The 15,459-nt window shown below is 37.5% G+C and overlaps 1 protein-coding gene across 1 annotated transcript in view; it reads left to right on the forward strand.

Annotated features, from left to right (window-relative positions):
* The first annotated feature begins 3,536 nt into the window (after positions 1–3,536).
* Positions 3,537–15,459, forward strand: part of LOC106074432 (protocadherin-like protein) — a 148,839-nt gene continuing 136,916 nt past the window's right edge. Inside the window, exons 1-4 of the mRNA XM_056015951.1 lie at positions 3,537–3,690; positions 4,800–5,026; positions 11,187–11,364; positions 13,923–14,093. Of these exons, the coding sequence (XP_055871926.1) occupies positions 4,967–5,026; positions 11,187–11,364; positions 13,923–14,093 (409 nt within the window). The 5' untranslated portion in view covers positions 3,537–3,690; positions 4,800–4,966. The remainder of the gene's footprint in view (positions 3,691–4,799; positions 5,027–11,186; positions 11,365–13,922; positions 14,094–15,459) is intronic.

Here is a 15,459-nt window from a genome sequence, read left to right on the forward strand (position 1 = left end):
TCGATCTAGAGTCTAGATGCTATTATAATAGATGTAGACCTAACTGACATTTTAACATAGAAACACTACGATTCGGACTCTCTCTCTTCGATTCCAGCACTACACTTCCTACACTTTTTGAGAGAAAAATTCACGACAAAACCGCTACTATCAGATCAATCCACAACAAAATCGCAACATCAAATGAAATAAAACAAACGCAACCATCTAAGCTATGGGCCTCACCCCTTCATTTATCTTATCTTATCTTATCTTCTTTATCTTATCTTATCTTATATGATACAGACGTTATTTAAAAAAAGAAGCCGATTACGTCCTACGCGTCATGCATTTAGTCATGCATATTAACCAATGACTTAAATTCTGCCAAGTCACAGGTTTTCCTGGCTAGCTCAGGCAACCCATTCCATGCTCTAATAGCGATAGGGAAGAAAGAGCATTGGTACAAATTTGCATTTATCCTTGTGTCTTTCTGAGTATTTTATTAAATTTTGTTTTTGTATTTGAAGATTATGGTTCAGCGTTTAATGTATAATTGCTTCTTTTTCAGCTATTCATTAGTCTGTTGAACCGTTGGGGCACCACATAAGATCTGTTGCCCGACTTTCTCCATTGTTCTCCATCTTTTGCCTTAAATAGAATTTCTTCAATGACTGTCCATGAATGTCCTTTCTTTTACGTTATGTCAACAACTAACAACTAACAAACAAACATTGTTAATGTAAAGTAACTAAAATCTTAAATTAATTTATTTATCATTTTCAGATAATTTAACAAAGATTTTGCTAGTCATATGAGGTAGATATGTTTTGTTACCATGCGTAATTTTTAAATGAAATTTAAAAATGAAATGTTTGTTTGAATTGAGCTATATTCTAATTACTTTTATTATAAATATAAATTTATAAATTTGAGAAATATGTTAATCTCAGCAAAATGCACATTAATTATCTGATTATAAATTTTGATACTTATGTTATGTAGGCTACTTACCAATTATGTTTCAATCCTGTAATTCTAAATTTTAGAATATTTCTTACTCGGTAGAAGGTCTTGTACACAAAACATATAGACCCTACGTCCTACGTAAAGTGTCACGATCTGTGAGCAAACATTGACCTCCAGACTCTCATCCCTCCCTGCCACCCCCCTCCACCTATATACATCATATGGTTGAATTACCAGTAGAGTCATTCAACCATTCCAAATGAGCATCGATCTGTGGCAAGTTAATGTTTGAATTCATGTCTTTTTTATAGACACGCACATACAGGATATTGCCAATGCTTTATAGATAAATGAAAACTAGAAATGCCTTGTTAAGAACCTCTCTCAATGGCAGGCCCGTCCATTCTTTAATGTTGTCCTCCCATCGCTTTTTCTGTCTGCCTCTTCTTCTTTTACCTGGCACTGTTCCCTGAAGGAAGGTCTTTGCGAGCCCCGTAGATCTTGTAATGTGGCCAAATGTGACACTCTAATAGGGCTCCTTACAAAAAAGTAAGTAAATAGTAAATTTCTCTTTCGGACTTTGCGATCTACAGGGCAGATAAAAAGGTCTTTGGCGCGGTGGCTGAGTGGTAAAGCGCTTGGCTTCCGAACCGGGGGTGCTGGGTTCGAATCTTGATGAAAACTGGAATGTTTAATTCCGGGATCTTAAGGACGCCCCTGAGTACACCCAACTCTATCGGGTACCTGACATTAGTTGAGGAAAAGTAAAGGCGGCTGGTCGTTGTGCTGGCCACCTGACTCCCTCGTCAATAGAAACAGATTAAACCAGATTTAAACCATTAAATATTAACATTTCAAAAGATCTGATTGCGAATTTAGTGACTCTAAGGGTAAAAAAGGGGTAATAGTTAGAAGGGTAAATTTAGATTGAAACTAATTATATCCAATTGTCATTAATATTAGAACTTTCTGGCCTTATTTTCATTGTTTTAGCAGGGATCAGGTAGGGGTCATTACGTGAGTAGGGCCATGTAGGGGTCATGAAAGGGCCATGTATTGGGTCATGTTGGGGTCATGTAAACTAATCTCTACAAATAATATCATTAATACCATTAATATTATTTTTATTATTATTATTTCTGGCCTTATTATCATTGTTTTAGCAGGGGTCAAGTAGGGGTCATGAAGGGGTCAATTAGTGAATAGGGTCATGAAGTGACCATGTAGGGGTATTGTTTGGGGTCATGTAAGGGTCATGTAAACTAATCTCTACAAATATTTAAATAGCAAACCTTAAGTTAATATCTCTCTTACGGCTATATAATGATACAGCTTATACCTAGGTCAGGTATGTGCGATAGAGTTCGATCAATCCTTTTATCGATCAGATGACAGAAGTTGGGCTGCTCTATTTATTCTCTTCGACAACTGCCGTCAAAACAAATGGACTTATCTACCTCCTAAGTGACAATGTTATCTGCCCCTGTTTTGACAGTGTTATCTGCCCCTGCACGACAGTGTTATCTACCTTACTTGTTCGAAATTATGCACGCACAGTTTTTCATGTATAATGGACCAACATGGAATATACCCTAATAATCGTCACTATCAGTAAGTGTATTAAAATGAAAAGTAAACGGACTTGGCAGTAGAGGGCAGGACCCACGTCAGAAATATTTTGGCCCCTGAGAATTGGGTGTTTGAGGTTGACCTGCCTCTCCCTACATGCCTAAACCTTTAAATACGTATACAAGATGCACAACAGGCGTCAAAGCCTCCCCCCCCTCTCTTTATGTTTGCCTCGCCTCCTAGTGTAGCCCTGGTTCGGGACCGGATAGTCATTGAAGGCCTGGACACTGGCCTGTAAAATCGCAACCTACGAAGACCAAAAGCTCGTTGACCTTTCACAGTCTGCACTACTTGGCAACAAGCTATTGGTCACCACTGACCGCCGGTACGCTTCGTTGCAGGTCAGTCTTCAGGATCACTACGACGTTAGGTCTCGTCTGGTATAGGAGGACTTTCGTTGAGATTTCATTTATGTCATGTAGTTATTCATCTATGATCACACGTGACGTCCTGTTTGCTCAACATAAAAGAGGGGGGGAGGGTGTTACATTTGCTCATTTCTATATACAAAGTTTATATTAACTCACACAGTCTCTCTGTCTGTCTGTCTGGGTGGATTCTTTAATACTTTTTTTTCACACAATTTCCGTTCTCGGACCAAGTTAAAATTTTCCAGCTAGTTAATCAATAAGTGGTAATAAAATAATTTTGTTTTATATAGAAAAATGAGAGATAAATCTTGCAATATTGAGAGATGGCAGACATTTTTGTTTACGGTTCTTTCCCTTCACTTTAATATAAGCTTTATTTTTTTTTTAAGGTATTCTTTAAAATTTCGATTGTTATATTGATATGTTGACTTTACGATATCTACAATGTTTTCAATTCCTACAATGTACTTCCATCTACTATTTGTGGCCCCCTTTTCACTTCCTCCGTGCGACACACTGCTATGGAATGCTGGGAGGGATCGTAACTAGACTGCACCTCACCCACATTGAATGGTGCCAGGCTTATCTTGAATGAGTGTATCTGTCTGTGTCTCACTGTAGAGTGTTCTACACTTACCCTAATATAAAATGTTCATGTTTATATCTAACTGAAAGACAAGTTGATTTCAGAGATTACATGATAGAAGGACAGTGTTTTATACACCATTCTAAGGATATATATGTTAGATCTAAGCGAATTCAGAATTGTTTAATAATTAATTCGTTTGTTTCAATGTTATGTTTATTTTTGTATGTGTTCGAATAGCTGTGCTCACTTTGGGATTTAACAAATCTGAAAATTCCAATACGTGTCTAGAAGTGGTGATAAAGTACAGGAATAAAATTCTAATCTGTAATTTCTAGATCATTTGTTACCATTTTTGTTTCGTATCTGCAATACTAAACCTATATTATATAACAGAATATCTTTGTGTTTTTGTTTTACCAACAAATTAACTGCTAGGATATTATCAGGATAAATGAGATAAGATTATTGGTCTTAAAAGTGGATATTATTTAAATAATTAAAGGCGTTTCGAATATGCCGAAGTAGAAATCAATATGAACTTATTGTTTTAAAGGACGCTGGTTGATTTAAGAGAATGCATGAACTGCAACCACAAACAAATTCAACATGTTATTGTAGAATCAATTTATCACATACGAAATGTACTTTCATATTAATCAATATTTGCCTACTAAATGCGTTAGTTTACAGATATGTTAAAAATATAGTTATTATATTTCCTATCCAGAAGAGTTAATCTAAAATAGTTTATTTCAAAAAAACAAAAGTTTTATCAACTCTGTCTGTTTGTCTGTCTGTCAGATAAAAAATTTTGAGCACGTTATTTCTTTCACACCTATCCTCAAATCAATTTGAGATTTTACACATTTATTTATAGTGCCTAACCAAACATGAATCGATAAAAAATGACCAGTTAGTCAATAAATAGTGGTATTGAATTATTTTGTCTGATATCAACAAGGACATTCATACTTCAAGCTAAACATGTGTGGTTTTGTCCCCGTATATATTATGATATTTCTTCCACACCCTTTCTCGTAACAAGTGGAGACTTTACACAATCATTTAGTGTACCTAACAAAACATGAACTAATTTAGAAATTTACCAATTAGTATATTATTTAAATGGTTAATGTTTTCGTTGATAAAAAAGGGAAATGATTAATATATCATTGAGAGGTATAGTTGTAAATATTTAGTTCTTTCCCTTAGATAAACTTAGCTTTGTTTTAAAGTATTCTTTACCTTTTTTTTTTTTTTAGTTTCTTTATTTTTTTCGTGACCGGTGGCCGAGAGATAAAGCTCGTGAGTGTGAATTGTATTGTTTTGATGGTATCTAGGATTCTAACTTCTCTAAGTTCCAGATACTCTTTGAAAATTCGTGGTTCATTTTTTGGGGATTTCTGTGACCTTCTGAAATACATATTCAATGTGGGCTTTAAGTCTGTGGATTTGTGTCGGCTGCTCTCTTCATCGGTCGTTAGCCACGGTAAGTTCAAACCTTTTGTTCGCTCATTCACAACACAAAGATAGAGAGATATAATAAATTTGATATTCAAAAGGCAACCCCCCCCCCCCCAAAAAAAAAAAAAAAAAAAAAAAAACTACGTTCTAGCTTTATAAAGCTTGTATCAACTCAAAAGAGTGGGTAAAATCAGACAGGAAATACGTAATAGAGACGCTCGAACGGGTGACAATAGAGACGCTTTGAGTAGAAGACTCCACGGCCATTTTCCCCTGTAAATAAACATTTCAAAGGCTTACTAAGGCGTTATCCAGTCCTGTAAATAGCGTCTGACGTCACATTTATCTTATCTTATAAAATACAGACTTTAATTTAAAAAAAAGAAGATGACTACGTCCTACGCGTGTTCCGAGGTCAATCTAATCATGCTAAACGATGACTTAAACTCTGCCAAGTCATTGGTTTTCCTGGCTGGCTCAGGCAACCCATTCCATGCTCAAATAGCACTCGGGAAGAAGGAGTATTTGTAAAAGTGCTTTAGTAAAGGTTTGGGACGTTTAATTGCTACAGGGAAATGGTCGGCGAATCTTCTACTCTAGGCGTGTCTGTTGTCACTCTTTGTAGCACATAAAGGCACATTCCTCGTCCCATATGCTAGGACAAATTTGTACAAACACTCCTTCTTCCCTAGTGCTATTAGAGCATGGAATGGGTTGCCTGAGCTAGCCAGGAAAACCAGTGACTTGGCTGAATTTAAGTCATTGGTTAATATGCATGACTAAATGCATGACGCGTAGGACGTAATCATCTTCTTTTTTGAAGTAACGTCTGCATTATATAAGATAAGATAGCGTCTCTAAACATGACGTAGTTCCTGTCTAATTCTATCTACTCTTTTGGTCCCGAGATTACTGCACGAATAAACTATCAAATAGGTGTGATAGTAAGTGTATGTGTTTTGAGTGGCTGGTAGTGCAGTGTGTGTGTGCCTGTGTAGGAAATGACCAGTGGACCTTGAGTGTACATGGTTGAGTGAACAGCAGTGTGTCAGGACTGTGTGTAAAAGGGGGTCAGTTTAGAGAACAAGTGGCTGGAGTAAAGAACATAAATAGAGACTAATAAAATCATTGTGTTTATTGAAGCTCCTGTTGATTTAATGTGTCTATTAACGATTTTAGATTTACTATCAACTAGCAAAATATCGCTTTTGATTTTTTTTTTTATGAAGTCGAGATAGATTTAGATCTATATATAAACGCCGATGACTATTACAGTAAATTAGGTATTGGAACTTACTGTTTTGGTTAAAATTCGTCCTAATATTTTTATAAAATGAAAGCTGACAATGCCTTTTTTTTTTTCATTTGCGAGTAGGATTAGCCTTTTCCATATTGAATGACACCCCAAAATTACAATTTTTTCTATTTTTCAGAACATATTTTGAGTTTTCAGGATATTTTAATAATTTCAGATTTTCATGATTTTTCTTACATTTTGCAATTTCCGGAGAGTTCCAGGAGCGCATAGGTTGCAGTGCCCTAAGGCCGGCCCTGTTTCTGCGAATCCACTACTATGGTGGTCTCGCGCACACTTTGGACCTACGTGCCACAGTTTGTGAACCACTGACCTAAAACTGTGTAGTGAATGCGGTACGGTTTAGGTTTGAGAACCATTGACCTAAACTGTGTAGTGAGTGCGGTTTATACATAAGGGAGAATTTTTTTCAGAGTTTGCATATCATTGTAAGGAAAATAATCAAGGGACGTAGCTTGTATCTAAAAAATAAAATTTAAGCGTGATTACGGTAATGGAAATAAATAAGTTCTATATTTATATATTAAGTATATTGTTAGTTAATGAAAAAAAAAAAGGATTAAACTAAATTTTTAAATCTGTAATTTATTTTTATAGTCAAACACCAAGAAAAAAAAATTCGTGAAACAATAAAAGTTAAAATAAAACTGTTTTAGTCTATTCATAATCATCATTAACCAACATCTATTATATCACTGCTTTCACGTTAACAAATAGTGCACACAACATGTGCCAACAAATTTATAAGCCATATATTTCTATGAGAGGTGACAACTAATAAAAGGGCATGTCTTCAAATTCGAAGATTATTGAGGTGTGCAGTATTTCCCGTGGCGACGCAGACCCAGCTGTGACATACATATTAGGCCACATAACCAAGAAGTGACCAATAGAACACCCTACTACGGTCATGTATATCAGGGTGCACTACAGGTGGCCCTTCCACCCCCTCCCCCCCTTTTTTGCTCCTGCTCCATAATGAGCATGCACTGAGAAGACTGATATAGTTTGTCCATCGTGGTTCGATGATGACCACTTTTGTCATCCAGAGGGGGTTAGGGCTATGAACTGGGGTTTTGTACCTCCTCATGTGGCTGGTGAGACCTATGTGAGCCCGGAATGTTCGGCTGCACACAGGGCAGGTTATTCCAGCTGGAGCTAGTGTCATTGGCCTTGCTTTTCTCCTCTGGCGCTTTTCTTCTTCCGGCGCTGTTCTCTTTTCCTCAGCAACCTGTGCGCCAGTTTTCACAGCGCGATGCCCTGATACTCTGTCATGTGCTTCTGTCTCCCAGGTGGCTGGGTTTACGCTGAATGCTTTTAGAGAAGCTTTGAGGGTGTCCCTAAAGCGTTTTCTTTGTCCACCTTGCGAGCGCTTTCCTTCCATTAATTGGCCATACAGGAGTCGCTTAGGGATGCGGCGTGTCCTACCCACCGAGAAGACAACTTTACACATAACCATATTGTATAGTAGGCCGGTGTAGATGACCGCTATCCTCCTAGTCTGTATAACTTGTGTCTAAATATATAGGTCGCAACTGGGCTTGCGTTATGATGCGAAATACTGTTATTCCCTAGCCTTAACTCTTTCTCTCCTAACTGACGATACCAACGTTGATTCCACCAGAATGTGGTTAATAATTACGGAGAGAAAGAGTTAATGGTAACCATTGGTCACGTTAAGCTTTACAAAATTGACATTAGGCTGTTTTGTGAAACGTTTAAAAGTGTACTGTATTAATGTTCCATATTTGTGAGACCGACACCTCTATCTGTACCAATGTCCGGCACCCCCAATCCACAGGATCAACAACATATTGGACATTTCTGTCCAAATAATTTTCTACAAATTGGCGACATTGTAAAGATTCAGGGCAAAGATTTCTATCGTGAACCACCAATAGTATGCTCCCTTGAAATACCCTTGTCCAGTGCATCCCCTTTGCTAACCTATAATGCTTTGTAAGTTATGGTTCATTCTCTTTTACAAAGCTTATATCAACGCAGTCTGTCTGTCTGCACGTTTGGTCCAAAGCTTGTACACGTTATTTTTCCTACACCCAATCTCGGATCAAGCTGAAATTTTGCACAATTATTTCTTTTACCTGACAACACAAGAATCAATTTAAAAAAAAAAAAACAACAACAATTAGCTTATTAACTATTAGTAATAAATTATTGTGTTTGGTATCTCAAACAAGGGAAAGAAATAGTACTGGACTGAAGTGGTGGTATAAGCTGAATAAGTCCCCTTTATATTAGGTTGTCGTCTGAGGCGAGGTGAACACAAACTTGACATAGAAAGAAACCATAAACTCTTAGCTATCAGAATGTTTACCACGTATACCTGAGAAGGCTTAAGCCAATAAGTTCGAAGTCAGGTCGTTCCCTTTTAAAAAAAATACATTTAAAAAAAAAGCGATCACCTACATACCCCGTTCTTTCTTTCTAGAAGTTAGTGAGAAAAACACATTCGAAATGGATGAATTTTCCAAAATATGCAGGGGGTCTACCGAAAACTGAAAAACATTGTAAGGGGTCTATGAGACAAAAAATTATGGGAACCACTGGTCTATATTTTTAATTACACGACCGATACAAACTAATTAATACACTTCATATTTTTTTTTTTAAAGTATTTTTTTTTATTATGCTCGTTAAATACACACTTCCAAATATAGAATCAGAAGACTTATACACTTCTAAATTATAGAATACGAGCACACACACACTTCCAAATATAACAACGGCACTCGTATACACTTCTAAATATAGAAACAGAACAATCACAGATTTATCAAAGAGTATCCAAATGCTCGACTGCTGTTGCTAAAAGTAGCAAATATTTGCATTGACCATGGAAACCAATATAATGTGGTGGGTGGAGTGAAAATATTTCAATAATTTATTTGTTGTGACTGAAACTGGTTCATATTAGGTGTTTAGGGATTGATTAATAATAATAAGGCTTGTCTTCGAGTCCCAGCTGTGACCTACATATTTTGCCACATCCAGGGCAAGCATAACCATTGTCCGCAGGCGGTCGATTTAGATTTTCTTTTCGCCGTCTGCGTTTGTCCTCGGCAGCAGATTTTCTTTTGGTCTCCAATGTGTATCCCGCGGCCTTCGTGAGTGAGGAAAGTTGACGCCTAAGTTGGTCTTTGAAGCGTTTCCGTGGGGCGCCTCAGTCACGTCGACCACCTTTTAGCTCACCAAAAAAGACTGCCTTTGGCATACGTTCGTCTCCCATACGGGATACGTGCCCTGCCCAGCGCAACTGTCGGACCAAATGAAGTCCCTCTATACTGTCCATACCGGCGTTCGCAAGGACATCGCTGTTTGTAGTGCGGTCTTGCCACCGTATGTCCATGATGGAGCGCAAGCATCTTTGGTGGAAGCGCTCAAGAAGTCTTAGATGTTTCTTGTATATTGTCAATGTCTTAGAGCCATACAGAAGGGTTTTGAGAACCACCGCCTGGTAGACACTGATTTTTGTAGGCAGGCGGAGCGATCTGTTCCGCCAAACTCTCGCCTGAAGGCGTCCAAAAGCGCTACTGGCCCCGACCAGACGGTTATCAACTTCCCTTAAAAGTGAGGCGTCATTTGACACTATACTACCTAGATATGTGAGTGGAAACTGTTAAAGGGACTACGATGAATTTTGTTTCTCTTTAGCGAAACTCGACCCTGGCAGCGCCAGAGAATGACTACTCGTTCATTTCTAACATAATAATAATAATATCCTGAAACTCAATGTTATCGACACATGCCGAAAATGTGGAAATGTGGGCGAGTCGATTGAACTTATTATGCCAGGATGTCCAGCCCTATCAGAATCAGCCTACCTAGGTCGCCATAACCAAGTTGCAAAGTTAATATACCAACACTTAGATCTGAGGCACAATTTGATCGGTAAGGACAATCCTCCTTAATATAAATACTCGCCACAAGAGGTTCTCGAGTCTACTGAACATCTGCTGTACTGGGATAAGCCAATTCATACCGACAAAACCGTAGATTTCAATCGCCCGGATCTTATGTTACATCTTGCAGCTTATATAATACAGACGTCACATCAAAAAAGATGATTACGTCCTACGCGTCATGCATTCAGTCATGTATATTAACCAATGACTTAAATTCTGCCAAGCCACTGGTTTTCCTGGCTACCTCAGGCAACCCATTCTAATAGCACTAGAGAAGAAGGAGTATTTGTACAAATTTGTCCTAGCATATGGGACGACGAATGTGCCTTTAGTTTTGTGTCTTTCTGAGCATTTTATTAAATTTTGCTTTGGTATTTGATAAAAAAGAATAAAAAACGCTACCATTATCGATATCGCCGTACCATTGTCTCATAATTTAAGAAAAAAACTGAGATAGAAAAACAAAGAAAATTGGGGAACCTAGGCTTGGAGATTAAGCGTCTATGAAAATTGTCCAAAATAACAATATACCCCATTGTTATATTAACTGAGGGGATAATAACAACTGACCTCACAGAAACCTTTAAGGCGCTTGGCATTCCTAGGAACATCCTCGTTGCCTGTCAGAGGGCGGTACTGCTGCAGACCTGCCACATCACCAGAAAATTCCTCAGTGGAAACTGATAAAGGGACTACGATGAATTTTGTTTCCCTTTAACGAAACTCGACCCTGGCAGCGCCAGAGAATGACTACTCGTTCATTTCTAACATAATAATATTAACCTTGCTTAGTTGGTGTTTATATTTGTGTGTTGGCCAACACAGATTGCGTAGGACGTAATCATATTCTTTTTTGAAGTAACGTCTGTATTATATAAGATAAGATAAGATAATAGATAAACAACTTTGTCCTAATGGTTTTTCAAATATCCATTGTCTTTGTCCAGCCTGAGATTACGGACTTCACAAAGGTGGTTACGGTCAAGGAGTGGACAACTGTCAACGAGGTCCTGTCAAAAATAGATTGTCACGACCCCGACGGAGACAAGACCACATCCTCTGTCCTGTCCGTGAGTCCTAGTGGCCCCTGTAGTCAGTGCTTCGAAGTTCTGAGCTCACCGCCAAGTAAGTGTTACTTTTGCTCCGTCAAGATTGTGCTCGCGTGCGTGCGTGTGTGTGTCTTTCAATAGGAAGCCTTAAGTCCATCAGATATTACATTAGCATATTTCTTAATTAAAAAAAAACAAATAATTAAATTTATAGCTAACAAAAACAAAATTGTAATCAGTTTTCTTTTCAGTTTTCGACAAAGATATTTGTCATGGGTTTTTTGAGCCAGAAAAAAAAAAAAACACAAAAAAAAAACAACACAACACAAAAAAAAAACATTAAAAAAAAAACAAAAAAAAAAACACAAAAAAAAAAACACAACACAAAAAAAAAACATTAAAAAAAAAAAAAAAAAAACACAAAAAAAAAAACAACACAACACAAAAAAAAAAAAAAAAAACACAAAAAAAAACAAAAAAAAAACAAAAAAAAAAAACCACAACACAAAAAAAACATTAAAAAAAAACAAAAAAAAAAACCACAACAAAAAAAAAAACAACACAAAAAAAACAAAAAAAAAACCACAACACAAAAAAAAAACATTAAAAAAAAACAAAAAAAAAAAACACAACAAAAAAAAAAAACAACACAAAAAAAAAAAAAAAAAAAAAACACAAAGAACAAAAAAACATTAAAAAATGGGAATGTCTTAGATTTCGAAGATTAAGGATGAGTGCAGTGTCTGACGTAACCACGCAAATCCATTAGCGACCAGCATATTTTCCCCATATCAAATACAGAATTGGTTTTAAGAATACTCAATTAGAAAGTTGGTTTGATAATTTGATAATTTGAAAAGATGTAATGGCATTGAAAATATTTTTAAAAAAAATATATTTTCGATTTTAAATAATTAAATTTTGATGCATTTGAAAGTAGTGAGGAATCTAAGTGCTAATTATTGGACATGGCAAAGTAATACTGTCCCCCATTCTTACGATTGTAATCACTGAAGGGAGGCAACTCAACGAGGCATAGTTTATTTACGTTGAGACATGACAAACACATAGGTTATCTGCCTTGAGCACGCATCTTCATCTCGACTCTAGACTTGGGCGGAAATCGTTCTCCCCTCCTGTAATGTCAACATCCTTCCTAGTCTAGTCACTAATAGTGCGCACCTCCTACACTGTCTTGGATGGCGACGGGCATGGCAAGGTTATAACACTCCTCCCTTCTTAGCACTTTTCGTCCCGAAAAGAAACAGTGCAGTGCAAGTTTGACAGTTCAGGTGGAGGTCGATCGGTGGGAGTCACAGACGGCAGACTCGTGTTATCCACACAGGCACATAACAGACTTAAGATTCATCATGTGTCTCTTTCCTTTCGATTCGGTACATCCCGTTAAGATTGTCGCAGCAATCGTTGTCACGCTTCTCGTCTTGAAAGTCACAACCACAAGACTTGCCCACAACACAGACACAGACGGCGCTCAAATCCCCAGCGTCTCCGTCACCACTGTTTGTGCAGCCACAGTCTTGACCACGCAACTTCTTTACCAACGAGTCTACTCCTTCTTTCCTCAATGTAAATAAACATCTATGCCTCGTTGAGTTGCCTCCCTTAAGTGATTACATTGGTGTCTTATCTTATCTTATATAATACAGACGTTACTTCAAAAAAGAAGATGATTACGTTCTACGCATGTCGAAGTGGGATTATAGGTGACTCAACGAGAGGAGGTAGGATTCGATCACAGTGGCATCTGTGAAAACAACTAGACCATTAAGGGAGGCAACTCAAAGAGGCATAGATGTTTATTTACATGGAGACATGAGAAACACATAGGACATCTGCCTTGAGCACAGCATCTTCATATTGGTTCTAGACTTGGGCGGAAATCGTTCCTAGTCTAGTCACTAATAGTGCGCACTTTCTGCACTATCTTGGATGGCGGTGTGCATAGCAAGGTTATAACAGTATGAAGGATAAAATTTGCGATGAGATAGTCTGGGCTTTCGTAGTTTAGATGATTGAATCAAAGCCTGGGGTTCTGTGATTTAACCATAAAGTTCCGTTAGAGTTCTACTGGTTTACGATGAAATTGTGTGGCTAGAAAAACAGTTTTTCGTTTTTTCTTGTTGAGTTTAGGGGGTGCGATGGCTGAGTAGTTAAGCGCCTGGCCTCCAAATCTGTGGTCCTGGGCTTAAATCTCCGAGAAAGCTGGGATTTTTTAATTTTGGGATTTTCAATTTTGGGATTTTGAGGGCGCCCCTGAGTCCACCCAACTCTAATGGGTACCGACTTTGGTTGGGGAAAGTTAAGGCGGTTGGTCCTTGTGCGTTGGCCAGAGAAACAGATGAACTCAGAGGCTCCCAAAGATTTCAAAATTAAAATTCCCGGTTATCACCAGGGTTCTAGCCCGGGACTCCTGTTTGGAAGCTAAATGCTTTACAGCTCAGCCACCTCGTTTTCAGTTTTGTTTAGTAAGTTATATATTGCATCACCCCCCTCCCCTCCCAGTTTTACAAATTAAGTTATTTATGTTTATGAAAATCTTTACTTATTTATATTCTATTGTTTACAGATAAAGATAAAACGCTTGTTTGTACTTCCATTGTGCTGTGTTTTCAGACGAAGTTCTTCAATACAGAGCTGGAGTGGGCACCCTTGATTTCCACGCGGCGCCCTCCTACCTTCTGACCATAGCCTGCAGCGACCTCAATAACGAAGTGGCGACAGAGGTCATAGAGGTCAGGGTCGTCCCCAACTCTCCCCCACATTTCGACCCTAACAAACTGAAAGGTCAGTATTCGATCTACTTATCATTCTCTTGGCTCGGTAAAACGCAAGATTAAGCCAGTGTTTCTCAAAAAGTGTTCCTCGGAGCACAAATGTTCCCCCTAGGCCTGACTATGAGTTACAGTGCAGTTACACGAACAATTGACGTTTTTTAACTAATAAACTGACAAGGGGGTTCACTCCCGAACGAATGCAGAAAATAAAAAAAAAAAATAATGTATGAATTCCTTGTAAGCGAAGCAAAGTTTATAACAACATCGCTATGTATTTTATCTTATCTTATCTTATATAATACAGACGTTAGTCATGCATATTAACCAATGACTTAAATATATATATATATACGAATATTCCCATTTAACTAGAGTAACACCTTTAGTAAAATCACTAAACTTAGAAAGCCTTCAGGACAGAAGACTCAAAAGTAAAGTAGCAATTATACATAAAACACTGAACCATAATCTTTAAATACAAAAATTAAATTTAATAAAATACTCAAAGACAAAGATAAACGAGCATTTTTCGTCCCATATGCTAGGACAAATGTGTACAAATACTCCTTCTTCCCTAGTGTTATTAGAGCATGGAATGGGTTGCCTGAGCTAGCCAGGAAAACCAGTGATTTGGCAGAATTTAAGTCATTGGCTAATATGCATGACTAAATGCATGACGCGTAAGACGTAATCATCTTCTTTTTTGAAGTAACGTCTGTATTATATATGAAGAAGAAGGAAGAAGACGAATTATCAGCTTGCGATTAGCGGATGTCATAGATGTTATAACTGTTTAAATTGGACAGAAGACAAGCTAGCAGACTTGATGATGCACATTGAAAAAGACTTCTGTATTATACGTGTCACGGCAATGTGACTACAATTTTATGTACTGTGTGATCACTAAATACTTCGGTTTACTTAATTTGTTATCGCGTATGTCTGTCATTCCACTCAATTTAAAAAGGGGAACAATCGGAAATAATGTTCCAGGTCTCAAGGGAGGCAATTAAAAAACTGTCAAACGAAGGGAAGGGAAAAAAATATTATGACATTAACCTTGACCTTTCTTAAGGAACGCTGGCTGCAGACTAATCCACAAATATACCGAAAGTGCTGGAATATAGGTCTTTGAAATGTTTCTTGTTGTTCATAAGAAAGTGGTGTTGTTTTTTTTTAAATATATGTATCTATATTATCATTAGTATCAAATAATATATGTTAATTTATAGAAATAAAATCTGATTTATATAATTAAAAAAGCCTAATAGGGAGGTCACTAGCCCCTAGGGAAGGCTGAGCCCAAAACAAGAGGGGGAAAAAGCGGTTACAGTCAAAGTAGTTATTTTCCTTTCATCCTGTGTACAAAGGCACGG

The sequence above is a fragment of the Biomphalaria glabrata genome, chromosome 17 (assembly GCF_947242115.1).
Source record: "Biomphalaria glabrata chromosome 17, xgBioGlab47.1, whole genome shotgun sequence".
In the NCBI taxonomy this organism is placed as follows: Eukaryota; Metazoa; Mollusca; class Gastropoda; family Planorbidae; genus Biomphalaria; species Biomphalaria glabrata.